The sequence below is a fragment of the Ranitomeya imitator genome, chromosome 3 (genome assembly GCF_032444005.1).
Source record: "Ranitomeya imitator isolate aRanImi1 chromosome 3, aRanImi1.pri, whole genome shotgun sequence".
Lineage (NCBI taxonomy): Eukaryota > Metazoa > Chordata > Amphibia > Anura > Dendrobatidae > Ranitomeya > Ranitomeya imitator.
Genome location: NC_091284.1, coordinates 737,274,560 through 737,302,418, shown reverse-complemented (window position 1 = coordinate 737,302,418; position 27,859 = coordinate 737,274,560). Strand labels below are relative to the sequence as shown.

At 44.4% G+C, this 27,859-nt stretch overlaps 1 protein-coding gene across 2 annotated transcripts in view; it reads right to left on the bottom strand.

The window, feature by feature from the left end:
* Positions 1-27,859, bottom strand: part of FNDC3A (fibronectin type III domain containing 3A) — a 365,351-nt gene that overhangs the window by 133,027 nt on the left and 204,465 nt on the right. For both annotated transcript variants that reach the window (XM_069758841.1, XM_069758840.1), the window contains exon 3: positions 23,262-23,337. In XM_069758841.1, the coding sequence (XP_069614942.1) occupies positions 23,262-23,337 (76 nt within the window). The remainder of the gene's footprint in view (positions 1-23,261; positions 23,338-27,859) is intronic.

Genomic DNA, 27,859 nt, shown 5'->3' with positions numbered 1-27,859 from the left:
GAAATGGGTGAAGACAGCTACCGGAGAGCATGTGACCACATGCATTCCACGTACACACATGATCACTAACAAAGCGATCAAAATATACCAACAAGCCGGCGTGCTGCTTTAAGGAAGGCACAAATGTACTTAATGAAGACAAAAGCATAAGGCTATGTTCACACGTTGCGTTTTTTTTTTCCTGCAGTCAAAACCTGCTCTCTTGGCAGTAATCTTGTGCATGCTGATAAAGTTTAGTGCTTCCAAAAGAAACATGATGCAACTTCCTTAAGTTTTTGCACCAAAAACCTGATACCTGTGGTTTTTTGCACTTACTTATTGCTTTCTATGGGTATGTTCACACGTTGCGATTTCACTGCATTTTTTAAGCAGGCAAAACCTGCTCTCTTGGAAGTAAAAGAAGTCGTTTACAAAAAGCATTTTTTGCTGTTTTGTTTTTTTTTTTGCTGTATTTTTGCTGCTTTTTTTTGTCTCTTATGCATGTTGATAAAGATTAGTGGCCCCCCAAAAAGTATGATTTAACTTTGTACCAAAAACGAGCAAAACCTGATACTTCCTTTTTTTTTTTTTTTTTTTTTTACTTACCCATTGTTCTGAACAGGAAGAAAAACACTGTAAATACACAGAAAAAAGTTGACAGAAGTGACAGCAGTTTGCAGAAACGCAGCTGTTTTCCATATCAGTCAGGAAATAAAAAAATGTGCATGCATGACATTTCTGAAATCTCATAGCTTTTCCTGGTACTGTAAAACGCAACTTAAAATTTGCATTAAAAAAAAAGTTGCAAAAACACAACGTGTGAACACAGCCTAAAATTCACTATAATAATAATTTTTACTCTAGAAAAAAAAAAAGAAGCACAAAATCAATGAGGAATCGGCGCCATAATATCAGCAAAAACCAATCCAATGACCGAATTTGCAAATTATAATACTTTCCTCCCATGAAGCATTGAAAATAAGACTTCAATCATTCTAAACAACTAGTCTATTGAAAGAGAACTTATCAGAAAATGACATTACACCAGGGTTTTTTGTGCTATAGGACTTTTACACAATGTTTTTAACCATATCACAATTTGTATTATTTATATTAAACAAAAAAAGGAAGAGATTTTCTAATTTTCACACTGACCCTTGGAGCCATTTTAGGCTCATACTTTCTTCTTTACGAATGTCTCCATCATCAGAGACAGGGTTACAATCACAGATAACATCTCTATAGACAGCTGTTAACAGTATCCACCAAAAACAATAAGCGATGCCACAGATGACACTACTCTCCCTCCCTTAAATTAAAAAAATAAACAAAGATGTCTAAGGAATGCTATACGTTTTAATATAAGTACATGATTTAAACAGCAAGTCATTTTCTGATGACACAGGCCCTTTAAATAAGGGCCAGTAATCCCTTAGAGTATGGCTTGCATAAGGAGAAAGGAAGAAACCTGTCTCAATAGGAAGGGGGCGAACTTAGGAAAAGCAGCAGTGCTGTGACATGAAATCACATTGAGCAGCAGCAATGCGGTGACGTGAAATCACAGTGATCAACAAAATGTATTATATATATATATATATATATATATATATATATATATATATATATATATATATATATATATATATATATATATATATATATATATACATACACACTAGATTGTGGCCCGATTCTAACGCATCGGGTATTCTAGAATATGCATGTCCCCGTAGTATATGGACAATGATGATTCCAGAATTCGCGGCAGATTGTGCCCGTCGCTGATTGGTTGAGGCAACCTTTATGACATCATCGTCGCCATGGCAACCATTATGACATCTACGTCGATAGTGTGCCCGTCGCTGAATCAGAAACGTGGGATTTCTACGTCCTTTATGACATCATCGTCGCTGTGACCGCTGCTGATTGGGATTTACACACACATACATACGCGGGATATACACACACATACATACATATACATATATACACACACACACATTCACAACGAAGACAATACTAACTGTGCCATCACCATACAGACATGCTTTCCTACACTATTCTATAAAAAGAGGGTTCTCTGACCCTTAGGGTACCGTCACACAGTGGCACTTTGATCGCTAGGACGGCACGATCCGTGACGTTCCAGCGATATTGTTACGATCTCGCTGTGTCTGACACGCTACTGCGATCAGGGACCCCGCTGAGAATCGTACGTCGTAGCAGATCATCTGAAACTTTATTTCGTCGCTGGATCTCCCGCTGACATCGCTGGATCGGCGTGTGTGACGCCGATTCAGCGATGTCTTCACTGGTAACCAGGGTAAACATCGGGTTACTAAGCGCAGGGCCGCGCTTAGTAACCCGATGTTTACCCTTGTTACCAGCATAAACATTAAAAAAACAAACACTACATACTTACCTTCAGCTGTCTGTCCCCGGCGCTCTGCTTCTCTGCACTCCTCCTGCATCCTGTGTCAGCGCTGGCCAGCCGGAAAGCACAGCGGTGACGTCACCGCTCTGCTTTCCGGCTGACCGGCGCTGACAGTGCAGAGGAAAGCAGAGCGCCGGAGGACAGACAGCTGAAGGTAAGTATGTAGTGTTTGTTTTTTTAACGTTTACGCTGGTAACCAGGGTAAACATCGGGTTACTAAGCGCGGCCCTGCGCTTAGTAACCCGATGTTTACCCTGGTTACCGGGGACCTCGGGATCGTTGGTCGCTGGAGAGCTGTCTGTGTGACAGCTCTCCAGCGACCAAACAGCGACGCTGCAGCGATCGACATCGTTGTCGTATCGCTGTAGCGTCGTTTCAGTGTGACGGTACCCTTAACCAACTCTAAAACCACATAGATACTACTATTAGCATACAATGGCCTCTAACCAACAAAGATGGGAGCACAGTTTAGATTATTTAGCAGAATGAGAATGGTTGTAATCCAAGCAACATCCCAAAACATATGCACGTTTGGCTTTGTGCTCAATGGCGAGAAGGGAACAGACTGGTCCTGGCACTTCCGGCAGCAGGTTGACTGCCATGATCGAGAAAAACAATATTGCATATACTAAATCTGTGGGTCAGACGACGACTTATGTTACTGGACAATTTATGTGCCCTTTTCTGGGAATAAAAATAAGTTAAAAGCAATAGTATGACCAAAGGCAGTAATATACGGTAGAAGAGGCATGCACTCAATCCTAAAATTGTGCACAAGAAAAGGGCAAGGCCCTAGTAATCCAGACATGAGTACGGTAATTCTAGCACAAAAAATCCTGGTATAATCACTGATTATAGCTGGCGGTACAGATCCGCAATTATACCATATAACCTTTTAACAACCGATACAGATTCAACCAAATACGGTAGTTTTTTTTTCACAGATAATCTGCAATGGTGGAATATACCGTAATCTGTCATTTTGCTGGAGTACGTTTTTTTTGGCTAGGATAACAAACTTCAGAATCGCAAATGTCGCATAGATTGAAAGGGGTTTTCCCATCTCCAGGATCCTATCCCAATATGTAGTAGGTGTAATAATAATAATATTACCAAATACCTCCAATTAGAAATTTACTATAGTTTTTCTGATTTATTATGTTTCTTTCCTCATGGGCAGTATTGCGGGACCTTTGCTAGCCATGGTTATGACCACTAGTAACTAGCTGTCTCTTCATAACTGGACATGACCATGGATACCTAAGGTCCTGCAATGCCTGCACATGAAGAACGAGACAAAGCGAATCAGAAAAACTGTACTATACTGGAGGTATTTGCTAATATTATTATTATTACTATACCTACTCCATATTTGGATAGGATTATGGAGATGGGAACAACCCTTTAAGTTTATGTGCATATGTTCAGTATTTGCATCACATTTTTCTGCTGAAAATACTGGAGAATTGGCAGAACCGTGCTACAAAAAATCCGCCCGTTTTTGCAGTGTTTATGCGTGCGCTTTTTTATGTATTTTTACCCCTGTTAGAGTGTCTAAAAACCGCTGAAATACTTCACATGCTAAAGATCTGTAATGGCTTCAGATCTGCAAGGAAAAAATAATCAATGATGCATGCGATTTCAGGAATCTCACTCATTTTTCAGGTGCTGTAAAAAGCGGCATTTTTTTTTCTTTTTAGAGGCAAAAACGCAACATGTGAGCAAGACCTAAGTTAGCCGTTGGCCGACAGCACATTTGGTCAATAGTTTTCCCTCCCTAACCCTATACATATATGCTCTCAGTTTGGCCAAATGTGAAAGTTGTCGAAAGGGGAGAGGGGAGTACGCCTCCTACAAACACCTGAAGACAGCTTGTATCTTCAGAACTATCACACTTGTTGAAAGGCAGATATTGGGGGGAAAGACACCAAAATATACATTAGATGGTCGGCAGCTTTAGACCCCCCCCCCCCCCCCCCTCCGAAAAAAAAGTGTAATCATTTATGTAAAATCTAGAATATTTTGCACCTCCATCTAATGTAAATCTGCAGGAGCCGTAATATAGCAGGATTCTGTAGATGATCACTATAGGATTCCGCATGATGAGAAGATTCAGGGTGCCCCTACGTTTCCCAGGTCAATCAACCACTTCAGCTAATACACGAGCAGTTTCCCTTCACACCCAGGTAATCCCAAAAAATAAAAATTAAATTTAAATTACTGCAGAACCTGACTTTATTGAAAGCGCTGTAGTTAAAATTTGTCACCGCCTCTTCATATAAAGATGCTTTATTACGGTTTCAGGATTTAATTACTAATGACTCATCCTGATTTGCATGCAGCACTTTCTCCCCCTTCTTCCCGTCCCGGTTTTCTGGATGTGTGGCAATTTCCTCCTGGCCAAAGCCATCTATAGCATGGCTTTCCTTGTGATGTCAAGCAGCGCTTAATGGCTGTCAGCAGAGGCTTGGGACTGTGCCCTGGATGAGTCACCTCCATTCACGATGTGCGCAGCACACAGATTTTCATGAATGGATTCTTCAGCTACAAATGGTGCCCATTCATACGGCCCCAAATCCTCTCGCTAGAAGAGAGACGATATGGCTATTTCAGGACCCCCATGTAATGAAGGCAGGGAGGGGGGTGAGGAAACCTGCCACATGTCTCTGACGGTGGATTCCCGCATACTAACCTTGGGTCATGCTACAATTCAGACCTACAAAAAGATTTGCTCCCACTAAGTAGGTTGTTTGCACCATGAGGAATTCAGCATTTTAGGGAATTGAATAAAAACCTGTGACAGTAGGGAGTCATGTAAAGTCATGCGTGTTCAGACAGAAGAACATCATTATTTAATACGGAGTGAAAATCACTGTAGCAGTGAGAACTATAATTATGTCCTAGAAAGCCTTCACTTTAGTGTTACACCGGGGACTAGACAACCGCCAAAATGCCGCTGGATATACTCAAAGTGCTTTTCTCACAGCTGGATTATTTCTTGATTCCTTGATAAAAATTTAATGTACAGGGAAAAAAAATTATATTTTATGCAAACGTTTTAGGCTACGCTCACATTTGCGGCTTTGGACGCAGCGTCGTGGACGCAACGCAGGAAAGATGCAAGTAAAACACATGCATTTTTGACGCATGCGTTCAACCCTTTTTTACTATATAGGGTCTTTTCATTTTTTTTTTTTTTAAAGTAAAGATCTTACAACGCACAACGACGCAAGTACTTGCGTCTTCTGCGTTGCCAATACACTTCAATGGAGGTTTTGAAGCTTCGACGATGCTTCGACGCAAATGCGACGCAAGCGTTTTTAAAAAATTTTGGACGCAGAAAAAATGCAACATGTTGCGTTTGCAACGCACTGCCAGGTGCGTCGAAAGGACGCATGCGTCGCAAAACGCACCGAAACCGCATGAAAACCAACGCACATGCGTCCCCAATGTTAAAGATAGGGAAGCATGACGCGTGCGTTGTTTTGCGGCGACGCCGCTGCATCCAAAGCCGCAAATGTGAACGTAGCCTTAGAGGGGTTATGTGGCAACAAAGTCTAATACTTGGGGGTCCATCCACTGTGACATTCACTAGAAGTGGCAAATTAGACCTACAAATAATGGTTGGTTCCCATGTTTTCTCATTAGTTTTATTGTTTTACTAAAAGTGCCATTTTTGTTGTCTTTATTTGTGCTGCGCTATGGTGATCGTTTATCAGTTTGCCATCGTACTCTGTATATTGCACTTTATTTATATAGTGTGTATATCTATACTCTATCGGCTGGCAGTCTGCATCCTAATGAGTTATTAATGTTGTTTCTTTTCAGCGTATGCTTTTCACTTTATATCCACCTCTCCGGGGCTGTTCTTATATTTTTTTTATATGCTCCATTTAAGCGTCTTCTTTTTTTCTCTTTTCAGCGTCATATATTTTTTTCACATACTTACCGACAGTGGCGCCATCTGTTGGTCTTCCTTTCACTCCGCACGTGGCATGCACGCACTTGCGTTGCCTAGCTACCGCTATGCAGCGGCTCTGGCTCGGCAATCTGACCTCTTTTCACGTCACTTCTTCACTTTGCGGCCGGTCACCCGGAAGTTCTCTGGGTTGCGGCCGCTGTATCCTTTCTATTACGGCCCACTTGGCCCTCCGTTTTGTGAAATATTTGATGTTCTATGGTGCGGTAACCCATTAGACATTATATGGGGGGTTTTCTTTTTGTTTTTTGTTTTTTTATGTGGATGCATTCCTCTGGTCGTAGTGCCACTATTGCCATGGCAATGGCACCTTCCGGTCTACGAGCGCTAGCGTTGTTCAGCTGTGCACACTTCTGTGGCCATTTACCACATATAAAAAGGTACCTATCCAACGTCTATCCACCCCTGGACGAAGCATTTCCTTTGCGAAAAGCGCGTCGGGTGTGGTGGACTCCTGGTTCTCCTGCACAGTTTGGGTAAACATGTGTTTGTTAGGCATTTTAAGTGGTTATGTGTTAGGCTATTTTGGACTTCATACTGCCCATTGACCCGTGTATATGGCTTTATTTAGCCTCATACTTACAATTTTGTACACACTGGTTCGATGTGCAATGTTTAGGCTATGTATACTAATTTTAGCAATTTGTATTTAGAGCATTCGATTTTGAGTGCTGACTATTTATTACTTTTGGATATATGCTCTCTATTTTGCCTTGCCACTGTACCTGGTATGCCTATATCCCATCTGTATATGATATTGTCACACTAAGTGCATATACATGTCTTGTCGTTACCCCCAGGTTTTCTGTCCACCATTGTTTTGTGTCTGTTGTGTCTCACCGTTGCCTGTTTAGGCAAATTTTATGACCACTTTGTGGTCTTTTTGTTATCAATAAAGGACTTTTTTATACGTCTATTTGTGAGTGGTGCCCTTCTTTTGTAGGTATTTATTTCATATTTGGCTAACCACGATAGGATATATTATTGGTGTTGTAATCTATCGCATCATCAAGAACTTCAAGGAGAGAGCTTCCATTGTTTTCAAAATGGTGCCCAAGAAAGACGAGCAAGCGCCAGGACCGTATCTTAAAACTGTTTCAGCTGCGGGATCGGACTACCAGCAGTGCCGAGCTTGCTCAGGAATGGCAGCAGGCTGGTGTGAGTGCTTCTGCACGCACTGTGAGGCGGCGACTCTTTGAGCAAGGCCTGGTTTCAAGGAGGGCAGCAAAGAAGCCACTTCTCTCCAGAAAAAACATCAGGGACCGACTGATACTCTGCAAAAGGTACAGGGAGTGGACTGCTGAGGACTGGGGCAAAGTCATTTTCTCTGATGAATCCCCTTTTCGATTGTTTGGGACATCTGGAAAACAGCTTATTCGGAGAAGAAGAGGTGAGCGCTACCACCAGTCTTGTCTCATGCCAACTGTAAAGCATCCTGAAATCATTCATGTGTGGGGTTGCTTCTCAGCCAAGGGAATCGGCTCACTCACAGTCTTGCATAAAAACACAGCCATGAATAAAGATTGGTACCAGAATGTGCTCCAAGAGCAACTTCTCCCAACCGTCCAAGAGCAGTTTGGCGCCCAAAAATGCCTTTTTCAGCATGATGGAGCACCTTGCCATAAAGCAAAGGTGATAACTAAATGGCTCATGGAACAAAACGTAGAGATTTTTGGGTCCATGGCCTCGAAACTCCCCAGATCTTAATCCCATTGAGAACTTTTGGTCAATCATCAAGAGACGAGTGGACAAACAAAAACCAACAAATTCTGGCAAAATGCAAGCATTTATTATGCAAGAATGGACCGCTATCAGTCAGGATTTGGTCCAGAAGTTGATTGAGAGCATGCCAGGGAGAATTGCAGAGGTCTTGAAGAAGAAGGGTCAACACTGCAAATATTGACTTGCTGCATTAACTCATTCTAACTGTCAATATAACCTATTGGTACTCATAATATGATTGCAATTATATTTCTGTATGTTATATAAACATCAGACAAACACTAATAAAAACCAGAGGGCAGCAGATCATGTGAAAATATAATTTTGGTGTCATTCTCAAAACTTTTGGCCATGACTGTAAACAGTCAGCACATGGATGGCATCCAAGTGGTGACTATTTTTTTTCAGAGATCCATAAACTTGCATTCTTGAGTTTGTTCAGTTACTTGGATCAAAAACGGACTTTGATGAGCGAACCCAATCTTAAAAGTTTGGGGTTCACACTGAACAGTTAGTGCTAAATGCCAAAGACGGACTTCTCCTGGAAGTCTTGTGCTAAACGCCAAAGACCGACTTCTCCCGGAAGTCCGGTGCTAAACACCAAAGACGGACTTCTCCCAGAAGTCCGGTGCTAAATGCCAAAGACTGACTTCTCCCGGAAGTTCGGTGCTAAATGCCAAAGACGGACTTCTCCTGGAAGTTCGGTGCTAAACGCCAAAGACGGACTTCTCCCAGAAGTCTGATGCTAAATACCAAAGACTGACTTCTGACGGAAGTCCGGTGCTCAATGCCAAACAGAGAGAAAGAATTTTCCAGCTCAAAAGTTTGTGTACTTTTTTCAACGGGGTTCAAGTTAGGTCCAGTTTTTGTTCCTGTACCAAACTTTGCAATACAGTTCGGGTTGGACATCAGAACCCAAATTTCCATGGGTCTGCTCTTTCCTAGTGCAGACAAAGTTTTCCGCAAAAATCCACAAACATGTAAACATCCCCATAGAACTCATACCTATTATAGTCTATCTGTGAAAAAAATCATAAATAGATACCAGTGTGAGACATAATAACTGACAGATGGCTCTCCTGATCTATATGTCTCACACTGGTAACTCCCCCTTTTATGTAAAATAATCTCCGGAGGCAGATTCTCAGGGAGATCAGTGTCCGGCCCATAGATCTTAACAGCTCACTTACATATTAAGAAACCGTAGATGTCTTGGGAATAAGACATCGGATCGCAAATATCAAGGTATCATTTTATTCAGCTGCCTATGACCTGCATGCCGATATAGACCTCTTGGGGGAGGGGGTTATGGTCCTGCTGACAGATTCCCTTTAATGTCAGCACTGCAGAATAGGTTGGAACTATATAAGCAAAAACAAGTTTATAAAAATGAAAAGAGACACTAAAATTCACAATTTAAAGAGGATGAAGGGCAAAGCAAAACAGGAATAGATCATTGGACGCAATAAGTGATGAAGCACATATACAGGAAGCTCGGAGCTCTGTCCCCATTGCATATGTACCACACAAGCATCAGAAATGCATAAGCTCCTCATTAAAAACAACAACTGAAGCATAATGAAAAAGAGCAGCATCGGAGCACGGCGCAGTGGGCATACAGTATGCATCCTGCAGAGTGATTAATGTAATGGTTTAGCAGCCATGTCTTCTCTGCCGACAGCTATTTATCATACTGTAACCCATCCAGCTACTATTAAGGATTTTTTTATAAAAATACATACCAGCTCTATAGTAACTCCCACCAAGGATGGGAGGTCCGAATAAATGCAGCTTTATTAAAAAGCGTCTCTTTCACAGAATAAGGTGCAGGTTTGAAATGCAAACAGATGAAGAGATAGGAATATCTGCTGTATATAAATAGGAAAGTGGAAATCTACATACATTTACCTATCCAGCTTTCACAGCAATAATGAAGTGGAAAAAATGGTATTTGGTAACAGAAGGCACAGAGGCTCACAGAGCTTGTGTACATAAAAGACATTTATCAGCACAGAGTATTTCAGGAATGCTTGAATGAACATGGATACCACAACAATTAGATTATATTTTAATAATATAGTATTAAAAATGTGTTGTGCCCATAATTTGTGATCGTTGATAAGCAGCTGATCACTGGGGTAGGTCTGAGTAATGGGACCTCTATGAAAAAGGGGAGCAGAAATGCGTTGTCCCCCACTTGGATAGAGCAGCACACTGCCCACCATTCGTAGTCAATGGGACATACAGTGAGGAAAATAAGTATTTGGTACACTGCTGATTTTGCAATTTTTCCCACCTACAAAGAATGGAGAGGTCTGGACTTTTTATCGTAGGTACACGTCAACTGTGAGAGACAGAAACTTAAAAAAAAAAAAAATCTAAAAAATTACATTGTATAATTTTTACGTGCCGGTAATTAATTTGACTTATTGCATGAAATAAGTATTTGATACAACAGAAGAACAGAACTTAATGTTTGGTACAGAAACCTTTGCTTGCAATTACAGATGTCAGACGTTTCCTGTAGTTCTTCACCAAATTTGCACACACTGCATCAGGGGTTATGGCCCACTCCTCCATACAGATCCTCTCCAGATCTTTCAGCTGTCACTGGCCAACATTGAGTTTCAACTCCCTCCAAAGATTTTCTATTGGGTTTATGTCTGGAGACTGGCTAGGCCATCTAACAACTATCAAATGCTTCTTACGGACCCACCACTTAGGTGCCCTTGCTGTGTGCTTGGATCATTGTCATGCTGGAAGACCCAGCCACAACACATCTTAATTGCTCTTACTGAGGGTAGGGTTTTTTTTGGCCAAAATCTAGTGATAAATGACCCCATACATCCTTCCTTCAATACGGTGCAGCTGTTCTGTCCTCTTTGCAGTAAAGCATCCCCAAAATTTGAGGTTTCCCCCACCATGCTTCACAGTTGGGTCAGTGTTCTTGGGGTTATACTCCTCCTTCTTCCTTCATACACGGCAAGTGGAGTTGATACCAAAAAGTTCTATTTAGGTCTCATCTGACCATATGACATTCTCCCATGCCTCGCTGGATCATCCTGCTGGTCATTGGCAAACTTCAAATGGGCCTGAACATGTGCTGGCGTGAGCAGGGGGACCTTGCAGGATGCAGACTTATAATCCCGGACGGTGAAGTGTGTTACTAACGGTAATGTTTGAGACTGTGGTACCAGATCTCTTCATATCATTGATCAGGTCCTCCTGTGTAGTTCTGGGCCGATTCCTGACCTCTCTCAGAATCATACTTACCCCATAAGGCGAAATCTTGCACGGTGCCCCAGACCGAGGAAGATTGACAGTCATCTTGTTTTTCATCAATTTTCTAATAATTGTGCCAACAGTTGTTGCTTTCTCACCAAGCTGCTTGCCTATTGTCCTGTAACACATCCCAGACTTGTGCAGGTCTACAGTTTTGTCCCTGGTGTCCTTAGACAGCTGTTTGGTCTTGGCCATGGTGAAGAGGTTGGAGTGTGACAGATAAAAAGTTCAAACAGGAGCAATTAATACAGGTAATGAGTGCAGAGTAGGAGGGCTTCTTAAAGAAAACTAACAGGTCTGTGACAGCCAGAATTCTTCCTGGTTGGTATGTGATCAAATACCTATTTCATGCAATAAAATGTAAATTAATTATTTAAAGGGAACCTGTCACCTGAATTTGGCGGGACTGGTTTTCGGTCATATGGGCGGAGTTTTCGGGTGTTTGATTCACCCTTTCCTTACCCGCTGGCTGCATGCTGGCCTCAATATTGGATTGAAGTTCATTCTATTTCCTCCGTAGTACACGCCTGCGAAAGGCAATCTTGCCTTGCGCAGGCATGTACTACAGAGGACAGAGAATGAACTTCAATCCAATATTGCGGCCAGCACGCAGCCAGCGGGTAAGGAAAGGGTGAATCAAACACCCGAAAACTCCGCCCATATGACCGAAAACCAGTCCCGCCAAATTCAGGTGACCGGTTCCCTTTAAAAATCATACAATGTGATTTTCTGTACTTTTTTTTTTTTTTAAAATTCTGTCTCTCACAGGTGAAGTGTACATACGATAAAAACTACAGACTTCTCCATTCTTTGTAGGTGGGAAAACTTGCAAAATCGGCCGTATATAAAATACTTCTATTCTCCACTGTAGATCTGTGAGACACGGATCATCAGGGTACAAGTCCAAGCAGGCGAATCTCCTGCCCTCATTAACTTGGGTCAGAAGACCCAGCGGTCAGGCCAGGAATTGTGATCCGAGCATGGTTTATGCTTCATGGACGTGTGAAGTCAGCCTTACTGAGATAGCCAAGAACAAGCTGTATACAGGGAATTTGTGTTTTCAATTTATGGTAACTTATTTTTCCTGTTATTGTGTCTGACATCCCCTGGTTGGCTGCAGATACATTTAAAGAGCATGAAAAGTACAGTGTCCGACATTGCACAGAAGATGGATCCATGGAGCGATACCATGGTTGCTTCGTACAACAGATCTTGTGCTGTATATATGTGTTATTATTTAGTGTCGATGCTGTCAAAATAAAATTCTTACTTTGCACTGTGTGCGCCATCTCCTACATTTTCTAGAAAAATATTTAGAATTGAGAGTCCTCAGTGGTTGATACCATCTTTTCAGTTAGCCATTAAAAGGTAACAAATTGCAAGCTTTCGAGACTACACAGGTCTCTTCATCAGGCAAAGACTAAAACAAATTCTGAAGAATCACATATTTATGCACAACATAGTATAGGAGAAAAAAAAAGGGGAAAAAAAACCATGGATAAGCCAGGTGACATGAAGCAGAATTACCATGGGTGATAAACAGTTACGTCCATAAATATTGGGCCAATTCTTAGATAAGGATTGTTTTATTGTCCTGTGATTAGGGTCTCTGTTGTAATGACCCTTCATGGTCTGAGGGGCAAGTTCCTTAGTTGATGTAAAAAGACATAAATCCATGTGACACATTCATTCCATCAGTGAGCGTGTCAAAGGTCGTCATCAGTTTATATTCCCAGACTCTCCTGTCTTTCTGCGATTTGAAGTTTCCTTTTCTACATTCCTACATTTTCTACTAATTCTTCCACATGTTAAAAAACATAAGTAAATACGGTAGACAAAGAAAAAGAACCGAACCAAGAATTAGGAATCCAGAAAAAGTAACATAGTCTTTGAGTCGCTGTTAGACATGCAAATTACTGTGTCTGGTGAAACCTGGGAAAAATACCTTGAAAAAAAAAAAAACCAAACACACAAATTATTCATTTCCTAAGCGATACACACATGCTAGCCACCTTAGGGAGAGACCCAAGTTGGGCTAAATGTAGCGGGACGAAAGAGACCGAAAAGCCCTCTACTTAAAGGAAATACATAGTGGATGCTTTCCTGAAACGGAAAGTACTTGCAAGCAGCATAATACAAAGAATAGCTGGTTTACCCAGAATCCTTTGCAGTAGGCGGAGCTATGCAAATCATCTCTTTCCACCCCAGTCTAATCCACAGCGCTTGGAACCGCCAAGCGTGCAATGCTGCGGATTAGTTTCTAAATTTACACAGCCAACCAATTCCTACCTGTGGACACGTGTTTCGGGCTTTAGGCCCTCATCAGCACAGGGCTGGAATTGGTTGGCTGTATGGAGTGGGGCTCGGTGAGCAAGCGATACACACATGCTAGCCACCTTAGGGAGAGACCCAAGTTGGGCTAAATGTAGCGGGACGAAAGAGACCGAAAAGCCCTCTACTTAAAGGAAATACATAGTGGATGCTTTCCTGAAACGGAAAGTACTTGCAAGCAGCATAATACAAAGAATAGCTGGTTTACCCAGAATCCTTTGCAGTAGGCGGAGCTATGCAAATCATCTCTTTCCACCCCAGTCTAATCCACAGCGCTTGGAACCGCCAAGCGTGCAATGCTGCGGATTAGTTTCTAAATTTACACAGCCAACCAATTCCTACCTGTGGACACGTGTTTCGGGCTTTAGGCCCTCATCAGCACAGGGCTGGAATTGGTTGGCTGTATGGAGTGGGGCTCGGTGAGCAAGCGATACACACATGCTAGCCACCTTAGGGAGAGACCCAAGTTGGGCTAAATGTAGCGGGACGAAAGAGACCGAAAAGCCCTCTACTTAAAGGAAATACATAGTGGATGCTTTCCTGAAACGGAAAGTACTTGCAAGCAGCATAATACAAAGAATAGCTGGTTTACCCAGAATCCTTTGCAGTAGGCGGAGCTATGCAAATCATCTCTTTCCACCCCAGTCTAATCCACAGCGCTTGGAACCGCCAAGCGTGCAATGCTGCGGATTAGTTTCTAAATTTACACAGCCAACCAATTCCTACCTGTGGACACGTGTTTCGGGCTTTAGGCCCTCATCAGCACAGGGCTGGAATTGGTTGGCTGTATGGAGTGGGGCTCGGTGAGCAAGCGATACACACATGCTAGCCACCTTAGGGAGAGACCCAAGTTGGGCTAAATGTAGCGGGACGAAAGAGACCGAAAAGCCCTCTACTTAAAGGAAATACATAGTGGATGCTTTCCTGAAACGGAAAGTACTTGCAAGCAGCATAATACAAAGAATAGCTGGTTTACCCAGAATCCTTTGCAGTAGGCGGAGCTATGCAAATCATCTCTTTCCACCCCAGTCTAATCCACAGCGCTTGGAACCGCCAAGCGTGCAATGCTGCGGATTAGTTTCTAAATTTACACAGCCAACCAATTCCTACCTGTGGACACGTGTTTCGGGCTTTAGGCCCTCATCAGCACAGGGCTGGAATTGGTTGGCTGTATGGAGTGGGGCTCGGTGAGCAAGCGATACACACATGCTAGCCACCTTAGGGAGAGACCCAAGTTGGGCTAAATGTGGCGGGACGAAAGAGACCGAAAAGCCCTCTACTTAAAGGAAATACATAGTGGATGCTTTCCTGAAACGGAAAGTACTTGCAAGCAGCATAATACAAAGAATAGCTGGTTTACCCAGAATCCTTTGCAGTAGGCGGAGCTATGCAAATCATCTCTTTCCACCCCAGTCTAATCCACAGCGCTTGGAACCGCCAAGCGTGCAATGCTGCGGATTAGTTTCTAAATTTACACAGCCAACCAATTCCTACCTGTGGACACGTGTTTCGGGCTTTAGGCCCTCATCAGCACAGGGCTGGAATTGGTTGGCTGTATGGAGTGGGGCTCGGTGAGCAAGCGATACACACATGCTAGCCACCTTAGGGAGAGACCCAAGTTGGGCTAAATGTAGCGGGACGAAAGAGACCGAAAAGCCCTCTACTTAAAGGAAATACATAGTGGATGCTTTCCTGAAACGGAAAGTACTTGCAAGCAGCATAATACAAAGAATAGCTGGTTTACCCAGAATCCTTTGCAGTAGGCGGAGCTATGCAAATCATCTCTTTCCACCCCAGTCTAATCCACAGCGCTTGGAACCGCCAAGCGTGCAATGCTGCGGATTAGTTTCTAAATTTACACAGCCAACCAATTCCTACCTGTGGACACGTGTTTCGGGCTTTAGGCCCTCATCAGCACAGGGCTGGAATTGGTTGGCTGTATGGAGTGGGGCTCGGTGAGCAAGCGATACACACATGCTAGCCACCTTAGGGAGAGACCCAAGTTGGGCTAAATGTAGCGGGACGAAAGAGACCGAAAAGCCCTCTACTTAAAGGAAATACATAGTGGATGCTTTCCTGAAACGGAAAGTACTTGCAAGCAGCATAATACAAAGAATAGCTGGTTTACCCAGAATCCTTTGCAGTAGGCGGAGCTATGCAAATCATCTCTTTCCACCCCAGTCTAATCCACAGCGCTTGGAACCGCCAAGCGTGCAATGCTGCGGATTAGTTTCTAAATTTACACAGCCAACCAATTCCTACCTGTGGACACGTGTTTCGGGCTTTAGGCCCTCATCAGCACAGGGCTGGAATTGGTTGGCTGTATGGAGTGGGGCTCGGTGAGCAAGCGATACACACATGCTAGCCACCTTAGGGAGAGACCCAAGTTGGGCTAAATGTAGCGGGTTGGCTGTGTAAATTTAGAAACTAATCCGCAGCATTGCACGCTTGGCGGTTCCAAGCGCTGTGGATTAGACTGGGGTGGAAAGAGATGATTTGCATAGCTCCGCCTACTGCAAAGGATTCTGGGTAAACCAGCTATTCTTTGTATTATGCTGCTTGCAAGTACTTTCCGTTTCAGGAAAGCATCCACTATGTATTTCCTTTAAGTAGAGGGCTTTTCGGTCTCTTTCGTCCCGCTACATTTAGCCCAACTTGGGTCTCTCCCTAAGGTGGCTAGCATGTGTGTATCGCTTGCTCACCGAGCCCCACTCCATACAGCCAACCAATTCCAGCCCTGTGCTGATGAGGGCCTAAAGCCCGAAACACGTGTCCACAGGTAGGAATTGGTTGGCTGTGTAAATTTAGAAACTAATCCGCAGCATTGCACGCTTGGCGGTTCCAAGCGCTGTGGATTAGACTGGGGTGGAAAGAGATGATTTGCATAGCTCCGCCTACTGCAAAGGATTCTGGGTAAACCAGCTATTCTTTGTATTATGCTGCTTGCAAGTACTTTCCGTTTCAGGAAAGCATCCACTATGTATTTCCTTTAAGTAGAGGGCTTTTCGGTCTCTTTCGTCCCGCTACATTTAGCCCAACTTGGGTCTCTCCCTAAGGTGGCTAGCATGTGTGTATCGCTTGCTCACCGAGCCCCACTCCATACAGCCAACCAATTCCAGCCCTGTGCTGATGAGGGCCTAAAGCCCGAAACACGTGTCCACAGGTAGGAATTGGTTGGCTGTGTAAATTTAGAAACTAATCCGCAGCATTGCACGCTTGGCGGTTCCAAGCGCTGTGGATTAGACTGGGGTGGAAAGAGATGATTTGCATAGCTCCGCCTACTGCAAAGGATTCTGGGTAAACCAGCTATTCTTTGTATTATGCTGCTTGCAAGTACTTTCCGTTTCAGGAAAGCATCCACTATGTATTTCCTTTAAGTAGAGGGCTTTTCGGTCTCTTTCGTCCCGCTACATTTAGCCCAACTTGGGTCTCTCCCTAAGGTGGCTAGCATGTGTGTATCGCTTGCTCACCGAGCCCCACTCCATACAGCCAACCAATTCCAGCCCTGTGCTGATGAGGGCCTAAAGCCCGAAACACGTGTCCACAGGTAGGAATTGGTTGGCTGTGTAAATTTAGAAACTAATCCGCAGCATTGCACGCTTGGCGGTTCCAAGCGCTGTGGATTAGACTGGGGTGGAAAGAGATGATTTGCATAGCTCCGCCTACTGCAAAGGATTCTGGGTAAACCAGCTATTCTTTGTATTATGCTGCTTGCAAGTACTTTCCGTTTCAGGAAAGCATCCACTATTCATTTCCTAAGAGGAGTTACAGGGCAGACTATGAAGTGTTTGTTTTTCTCTGGCAAACGGAAAATAAACACCTTCAAGAATGCAGCGAAAACGTTCAAGAATTGTGAACTTAAGGGTCTCAGAAAAACAAATAATTCACGGAAAAAAAATAAATCTTGCTTATCAACTTCTCTAACATAAGTTAGATGGTTGCTGAACCCACTGACTTAAGCAGGACCAGAAGACCATTGTCAAGATGCAGAAATAGGAAAACAGGAGATGAGGAATATGGGCCCCTAAACTGCCCCTCAGGCTAGGGGAAGCCCTGTCTTTCCTTAACCTGGGGGTACCCTTGAAGGTAGGGAGGCCCAAATCACCAACCTGTCCCAGTCTCCTGTTAAACCCTGAACTAAACCCCCAACCTCCACCCCAGGAGGTGAACAGAGAAAACAGCACCACAAAGCAAATAAACAGGAATAAACAATATGAGAGTGAGGGGAACACGATACCAAAATGAGAATGCACAAACTACAAAGTAACAAAGAAACAATAACAACACACTTAGGCTAGGTTCCCATTGCGTTAATGGGACAGCTCTAACGGACAGCGATGCACGGCAAAATTAACGCCGTGTTGCGTTAGCGTACCCATTGGCAGCAATGTTAACGCGCATTGCTAGTGCGTGCCATTTTCGGCACGCGCTAGCGATGTGCCGTTCTTTTGTGACACACCTCAGACGCTGCTTGCAGCGTCCGAGGTTTGCCCGAGGTCCGTTCCCCGCTTTCGCAGATCGGGGATCTGCGCTAGCGGGGACGTTAAACGCGACCCCAAAAAATACATTGCGTTAGGGCAATCCTTTAAGCGCATAGCGCTAGCGGATTGCGCTAACGCATTGGGAACCTAGCCTTAGCTTTCTCTGCTGCAATGCACCGCACAGCAGAGTAAGGCACCAGGAATAAGTATTAAGCTGTAGAACAACAGCACTCAGCAAGCTCCTATTCCAGCAAGGTTGGTATCCAAAGGACCTGTATAACCAACAGTCAGCTGAAGCACCAGGTGACCTTATAAAAGGATGGTGGGAGTGGTCACAAACATCAGCTGACCCAGCAGCAATGCAATGCAATAACACCAGCGGCCACCGGGGGAAGTAAACTGCATTAACCCCCAATGACCAGAAAGGAAAAAAGTTTATATCTGAGGGAAACCAGATCTGCCACAGATCCAAACATGGATCGTGACAGTACCCCCTTTCAATGAGTGGCCTCTGGACACTCAACATCAGACCTCACCACATAACAACCTATGGTGAGGACGCCTCGATCCACCAACGTTCACCTCGGCAGACACCCGACTCTCAGGTTTACGGCAAACGTGGCCTGATGAAAATGCCACCAGTGAAGGCTCCAGAGGCGCCACAAACCTCCAGAGCGCCGACCTGGGGAATGAGTTGTGTATATGCATAACTGGGGGTAACTCCAACTGATAAGTCCCTGGGCTGAGAATGGCTGACACCCGATATAGCCCAATCACCCTGGAACTCCAGGACCCAGTTGCACACTGCCACCTGATGTTTTTGGTGGAAACCCATACATACTCATTCACATCCAGGTCCGGACCTGAACGTTTATATCCATGCATGCGTCTGCCACAAGATGGTGAATTTCTAGAGGAATTGACAACAGAGGCGCCCCCCTGTGTCACCAAACACCGGTATACACTCAGTTACCCCGCCAACCACTACTTCAGCTGACAGGTTACACTGAGGAGAAGATATAGAGGAAATATACACTCCCTGGTCGCCTCCCTCCACACGACCAGGAAAATGCGGCTTCTTAGGTGGTACAGGTTTTTTGGCGCGAGCTGGGCAGACACCGATAAAATGACCAGTCTGCCGACAGTAAAAACATGCCCCCACACCACGGCGAACCGCAGGCAACCCCATTTGAGAAACAACTCATCCCAGCTGCATGGGTTCATCCACTTGCTCAGGTGTGTCCTCCTCCCTAGCAAGGACTACCGGAGACACATTATGTGTATGTCTCTCCCTCAAGCGTCTATCTACCCGGATGGCAAGGGACATGGCGGCCTCCAATGACCTGGGGGCGGCATACTGCACAAGAGCATCCTGCAACCTTGGAGACAGACCCTGCCTAAAATGGCTCCTAAGGGCAGGGTCATTCCACTGTGTGTGTCAGTGGCCCATCTCCTAAACTCCGAGCAGTAATCCTCAGCTGGCCTAGCCCCCTGCTTGATTTTACACAGTCGGGATTCTGCCAGGGAGACGTCATCAGGGTCCCCATACACAAGTGCCAAAGCCGCAAAAAACTCGTCCACTGACTGTAAAGATGGAGAACCGGCCGGCAGGGAGAAAGCCCAGGATTGGGGATCACCCTTAAGAAGGGAGGTTATAATCCCCACACGCTGTTCCTCACTCCCTGATGAACGAGGGCGGAGCCTGAAGTAAAGTTTACAGGCTTCCTGAAAAACCAAAAATGTAGCTCTCCCTCCAGAGAACCTGTCAGGAAGAGATATCTTGGGCTCTGGTTGAGCATGTACCTGGGCCGAAGCCCAAAACCCCACCAACTGCTGCAGCTAATGCACCACCTCACCACGAAGCACCTTAAACTCATCAGTGAGGGTCTGAAGCAGTTGGGAAAAGGCCTGCATTTGAGCCATAGCTCACCAGAAAAAAAAAAAGGGATGGTTGGTTATAATGTCACGATGCAGAAATAGGAAAACAGGAGATGAGGAATCTGGGCCCCTAAACTGCCCCTCAGGCTAGAGGAAGCCCTGTCTTTCCTTAACCTGGGGGTACCCTTGAAGGTAGGGAGGCCCAAGTCACCGACCTGTCCCTGTCTCCTGTTAAACCCTGAACTAAACCCCCAACCCCCACCTCAGGAGGTGAACAGAGAAAACAGCACCACAAAGCAAATAAACAGGAATAAACAATATGAGAGTGAGGGGAACACGATACCAAAAGGTGAATGCACAAACTACAAAGTAACAAAGAAACAATAACACCACACTTAGCTTTCTCTGCTGCAATGCACCGCACAGCAGAGTAAGGCACCAGGAATAAGTATTAAGTTGTAGAACAACAGCACTCAGCAAGCTCCTATTCCAGCAAGGTTGGTATCCAAAGGACCTGTATAACCAACAGTCAGCTGATGCACCAGGTGACCTTATAAGGGTATGTTCACACTATGCGGTATTTACTGCGGAACCGCCGCGATTTTGCTGCTGCGGGTCCGCAGCTGTTTTCCATGCAGGGTACAGTACAACGTTACCCTATGGAAAACAAAAACCGCAGTGCAGATGATGCGGAAAATCCCGAAAAAAAACGCGCTGAATTGCTGCGGAAAAAATGAAGGACCATGTCACTTCTTTGTGCAGAATCGCAGCGATTCTGCACCCATAGAAATGCATTGATCCACTTACTTCCCCCATGGGGCTGTGCACACCATGCGGGAAGTAAGCGGATAATGTGCGGGTTATACCCGAGGTGGAGGAGAGGAGACTCTCCTCCAGGCCCCGGGAACCATATTTGTGGTTAAAAAAAAAGAATTAAAATAAAAAATAAGCTATACTCACCTCTGAAGTCTCAGCGCTGCACGCGGCCGTCCGGTCTCAGGTTTGCTATACGACCAGTGACCGTGACGTCACGAAGGTTCTGGTCGCACAGCATCCTTGGAACCGGACCGCCGCCTGCAGCGCCGAGGAGATCGGGACGTCAGAGGGTAAGTATATCATTATTTTTAACATTACTATTGATGCTGCATATTGCTGCATATGCAGCATCAATAGTAGGTGTAAAATCCCACAGCAGAACCCGCAGGACAAACCGCGATAAATCTGCAGGGATAACCGCAGCGGGTTTGCCCTGCAGATTTATCAAATCCGCTGCGGGAGAACCTGCAGGACAGAACACAACGTGTGAATGTGGCCTAAAGGATGGTGGGAGTGGTCAAACATCAGCTGACCCAGCAGCAATGCAATAACACCAGCGGCCACCAGGGGGAGAAAACTGCATTAACCCCCAATGACCAGAAAGGAAAAAAAGTTTATATCTGAGGGAAACCAGATCTGCCACAGATCCAAACATGAATCGTGACAGTCATCTAATATGTATGGGCCCACCAACAGATGATGTCCGGGGAGTTTGCATTTCAGTCTCTGATCCTTTTTGTTCTCCCTGGGTGAAGCTTTCTCCCATTAAGAACCCTTAGTTTAGTGTTCATGTGTATGGGACGTTGGGAAACAAAGTTGCTGTTAAAGGGTTAATGCCAGAATATTAATGTTATCCCCCATCCATGAGATAGGGAATTAATTGTCGATAGTTCGGACAGCCGAGAGCTTGTGCACCTCCACTCCCGTTCAAGACTGGGCTCTGCAGAGCCCAATTCCTTAGATCCACAGCCCCAATTTCAGGACTGCCGGGCTGCCAGTGGTTGGACCCTGTGATCAAGAAGATATCAACTATCTAAGTTGTATAGGCATGGAAGGGTACACAACTACAACTATAATCAATTAGTTTGCTCTAAAAGATGAAAAAAATCATTTCAAGTGATTTCTACAAAACATACATTATTAACAACTTTGCTGTCAGTCTCCTACATTCCTATATTTCTGCTCTGTACATAATGGGAGACGTGAATGAAAAATGTTCTAAGCAGAATGATCGCTCAAGGAACACAACAGCATCTTCCTTCAGAAATAATGCAGGTTGCATCCCTCACATTTATATACACGTACTATAGTGAACAATTCATGAGGTCACATCAAACAACCAGGCCCCAATTAATTAAGAATTAAGAACATCAATGTTCTCGCTGGTTTTGATGAGGCAGGTGGGGTGTTGCAGTCAGACACTCCCGATTCATTAGGAGGCGCTTACGTCTTAATGAATTATGAGCATCTGCCACGTGTCGTGCGTCTCTGGGCACCTTACCACAAACCTTACTCCAGTTTGGACTGGAGTAAGACTTCTGGTGTAAAGGTACCGTCACACTCAGCAACTTTGCAACAAGAATGACAACGATCCGTGACGTTGCAGCGTCCTGGATAGCGATCTCGTTGTGTTTGACACGCAGCAGCGATCTGGATCCCGCTGTGCCATCGCTGGTCGGAGCTAGAAGTCCAGAACTTTATTTCGTCGTCAGGCCGGCGTGTATCGTCATGTTTTACATCAAAAGCAACGATGCCAGCAATGTTTTACATGGAGCCAACAACCAGCGAGAACGATAAGCGAGTCGCCGTTACGTCACTGGATCGCTCCTGCATCGTTCTGGAGCTCCTGTGTTTGACGTCTCTACAGCGACCTAAACAGCGACGCTGCAGCGATCTAGTTTAGGTCGGCTCGTTGTCTATATCGCTGCAGCGTCGCTGAGTGTGACGGTACCTTAAGAAATGCCATAGATTGTCAGGAGTTAGACCAGTTGTGGCTTCACAGCCCCCGCTGCACCCCTGGCCTATCTCGGACCATGATGGCAGAGCTGGGAGAAACTGGAATGAAAACGGCAAAAGTTGCAAGAAAAAAAAATGTCACAAGTCCGATTGTCAGATATTTTGCACACTTTTCAAAGCAATTTACACCAGAATTCTGGCAAAATTTCTTTGATGAATTGGGGGCATAGTCTTGTAGACATCTAGCAGGAAAAGGGGTCCATTTCAAGGGGCGAGGCAATGCAAAAATCGAGGGCTCATGACTGGTTTCCACATCCACAGAGCAGGAAAGAAAATGTCCTGATAAACGAATGGGAAAATATGAAAACAATTATTTTATCTAAAGACTGAGGAAAGCTCTTACCTGTAATGCATTGAAACTGTCCATCTTCTCTTCTTATTGTAAATGCTTCCCCTGGGTTGACCTGGACCAAAATAACCTGAAAGAAAACAAGACAAAGGAGAACTATAATGAGCACAAAAAATAATAAAGCCGCACAGCACAAACATTGTTCATTGATCAGTATCCACGGTTCTGAATCACAATCACAGAAAAGACAAATAAAAGCAAGGATGTAATCGCAAGATTGCTGCGAGAACACAACCCGCATGAAGTTTATCGGATGTTTATTTTTGGGGTTTACATGGAAGTCCAATCACTGTCTCTATCTCCAGTACATTGGTCACTGCTGTGTCCTCCTCCTCCATCAGTCACAGCAGTGTGTCATAGCCTTTTTCCTTTCTAGTAGTCACAGCACAGTTTCCACTCTCTCCTGAAGTCAATGCAGTGGCCCACATGTCCTCTGCCAGTAGTTAAAGAGAAGCAGTCAGCAGGACTGAGCCCAATAAACTAAAGGCATGGCCATAATGGCACTGTGATGCTGATTGATATGATACCTGATGTGAAGGGATCTGTTCAGTGGTTGTTTAATACTCACCTTATGAAGTTTTCAGAAATGACATCTTCTGTGCTCCAGTGTGCTTCCGGGCCGGACTAGGGGCAGGGTCTTCTTCTCGTTCTCCGCCCCCCCCCCACACAACAGCCTGCCCTGCTTATTCAGTGACATGCCTCCTTTTTAATATTCCACACCGGCAGTGTGTACACAGTGGAAGCCGGCGTCCTTCAACAAAATGGCACGTAATGTGGTGCAAGCGCAGATTGACATTTTGGCTTGGTGACGAATTTACTCCGCAAAAATCTTGATCTACGGAAGCCCCGCCTCTGGCGCCAATTTATTGAAGTCCTGCATACAGGACGCTGGTTACCCACAGCACACAATGGTGGCAGCGGCGAGGAATTTTAAAAATGGAGGCAAGAATCAGTGACCTGCAGAGGAGGCTGATGAAGGGGGGGGGGAGGGTTTTTGGGGGCGAAGAACGAGAAGAAGATCCTACCCCCACATCCCACCCCAAAGCACACAAGGTGTCATTTTATGAAAATTTCATAGGGTGAGTATTCATCAGCCACTGAGCGGATCCCTTCACATCATGGATTCATATCAATCAGCATCACAGCGACAGTTCTCATAAAATAACATCCCTTTTCTACTAGTAGTCACAGCAGAGCCCCGCATATCCCACCAAAGTCACCACTGCCCCCTGCTCTTCACTATGCAGTCACAACACTCAGATTCAGTTTGCCAACCGGTTCAACAAAACTGGTCTTATAGGACAGAACTATGTACATTATACATAGTCCATTAGTATACTACATAAAAGTAGGCTTCATTCCCAAACCTAATGTCAGCATATCAGTACTAATACAATCCATAACACCATTATTCTGCATCCCCCGACACGCACACATACAAGAACAGCAAGGATGGAGGTTACGTCTGTCTGTTCACTAGTAAACATTTCATTGAAGACTTGGTCCTGCAAGAAGAACATGGGGCTCTGGTGACGCTTTTGGAAAGATGGAATTTGGAGGAAGTGCTCACTTAAAATGTTAAACAATAACAGCACTTTTGCAATCAATTTTGATACTGCTTCAGTGCTGTGAATATAAAGAAAAAGGTCTCATTGACCAACAGGATTGACCAAATATACAGCATTCATCTACAGACCTATAGGTCTCCAGAGGTGCATTCAGATTCTGGGGTTCCTATATTTCCTCTTCTTGCCTACTTAAAAACCATAACAAGTAGAGGCAGAAAGACTTCCTGACTTGGACATACGAGTGATTTTGTTTCCAGTTAAAGCATTAAATGTCAACATGTTAAAAAAATAACATCATCAGATGCTGGCGTGTTCGATCCTCAGAACCCAGTCTTTCACCCTAATTAATCATGAAGCAAGCAATGATGAGCAGGAGAAAATGCTCCATCCATGAGGTCTACAGGTTGTAATAGGGCTGGGACGAAGATGAAAATCTACAAGCCTCCAATGGTGACGGCCACAGAGGAGCCATGGATATCTCGGGCAACCACTGTATGGTCATACTGCTCTTTTGGATCAGCATCAAACCTCCGGGCAATCCATTGTGACCAGAGCCAAAAAGAATTTCCTTTTATTGAATAGACCTTTTTACAATTTCTATTGTGAGAATTTAATGTGAGCAATTTATGAATTTGTTCTTACTGCTGGGTGTTGGACCCCCAATCGATCTGATATTGATGACCTAGCCCAAGAATGATTTTAAAAAAAGTAAGTGGTGTAAAACCTGTGTATGAAATTGGAGTAATTGGACTCAGGCAGAGTTAAAGGAGGCCGCAGGTATCTCTATGTGTTCTCAATTACAACCGTATGTAAGGTTTGTACAGACTATCGTATTTTCCTTCCGAGCACGATCCAAAAAAAACATATCGCATTCGGAAGAATGTTATTCTATGGGGCTGTGCACACGTCAAGAGGGGAAAGAAAATCACTGCATGTACCAGCAGGGCTGTAGAGTAGGTAAGCCAAACCTCTGATTCCTCAATTTCCCTGACTCCACAGCACTGGTCACTACTGAGCATGTGCATAAAGTGCAGCACCGATTCTTCTCCACTAACAGCAGAGATCAGCAGAGCCAAGAGATCCTTAGATCAGAAACAGACACTTATCGGATATTTCATAACTTTCCCAAATTCTTATGAAAACATTTACAGCACATCCTGAACGGAACTACTGTCCTGTACCTAATTTATTATATATTTTAAGAGTCGATCCCCTTTATACCGAGTTGAACTCCACAGCCTTGTGTCCAAGTCTGATCTGTTATTGGGATTGCACTCAACCATGTAAGTAAAATGCGTGCATGGGAACCATCGGACTGCAGTCGGATGACATATACGAGTTCAGCCAGAATTCCGCAGAATGACAAAATGGAGATAATGTTGATCAGGGGTATGATTGCATAATAGCCCAGATTATCTCGGATGATAGAATACATGGTCACCTGCCCTAACAGAGCTATGTTCCAGGCATGTGCAGCAGGGCTCAACCTAATTAACCAATATTATAGTGGCATCAACACTGAATTTGCAGAGGTGTGACGATAAAAATAAATAAATAAGGAAACGACCGGAATTAACAAATAGTTTACAGATATTCATTCTGTAAAGCGTCAGAAGCCTACTTTGACTTCGGCAGAAAACACATGGCTTCCTACAACAGTAGGTTTGCTTGGGGCTGTCATCCTCAATAACAGCTGTTAAGCCACAGGTTGCCTAGTGCCATTATTAAGGAACATCCAAACTTATTAGCAGCACAATGCATGAAAGGAATCTGAAATGTATAATTATACAGTACAGGTAGAGCGCCGTGAGTTGTGACATGAGGATTGGAAATATGTATGATTAGCGCAGTGCAATTATTCCTATATCAAGATTCATTTGCTTGCACACAACAGGAGGCAAGAATTACGAGAGATCGCACAGAAAGTCACTGCTACAGAAATCCAGAGAGAAATAATAGGATCCATAGAAACTTAACATACCATTATTCTAAGGTGCATTTACACTGCAATGCGCGATAATCATAATGGCCGTGTAGCTTTGTAGGTGAAACAGCTGCTTCCCTTGCGACGTCAAGTGGCTGCTTCCTAGCGGTTTAAATCAGCAGCATAACCGCTTAGTGTGAATGCAGCCTAAATATTTTGATCGTTCAGCAGGTGAGACGATCAATTGGTTTGCCCCAAAAATCATCATTCTCTAAACAGGACACTTGCAGCAAAGATTAATGGCAGCCTATATATACAGAAGGGTCTATCAGAGATTGATCATTGAGCACCTGAAGCGGGGCCAGCCTGTGTAAATAGGTTATTACACTGCCGGTCAGCAGCCGTATAACGCTGCACATCGCACACTGTATTAGTTCACTTACGCTGCATAACTCAAAGGGAGTGGAGACTGTCAAAACACAGAAAGCCAACAGGTACATGAATACACGGTCATACTGGCATCCTCACATACTGGACTCTGGCTATCTAGAGGGGACACATCAGTTTCTTCCAAATTATTTGATTGCATTTTCACCTTTAGAAAAATTTGCACAGTATGACCCACTCTATTTTATCCTCTCCCACTTTCCACAGTTTTTGCTTTTACACAGGATGATGACGGTACCCAGTTGGCTATTCCAGTAGTCAACAAGTTAGGCTACTTTCACACTCCCGTCTTTTCTCCTCCGTCGCAATCCGTCGGTTTGGGCAAAAAAAATGGATCCTGCAAATGTGCTTGCAGGATGCGTTTTTGCCCATAGACTTGTATTAGCGACGGATCGCGACGGATGGGCACACGTCGCGTCCGTCGGATCCGTCGTGTCTTGGCGGACGCGACACACAAAATAAGTTCAAAACGAAACTCAGTCCCCTCCTCCCCGGACTGCAGAATGGGCAGCGGATGCGTTAAAAACTGAATCCGCTGCCCACGTCGTGCAGTAATTTCACAACGTCAGTCGGTACGTCGGCCCGACGCATTGCGACGGGCACGTACCAACGAAAGTGTGAAAGTTGCCTTAGTGGCTGTATATGACCATGTC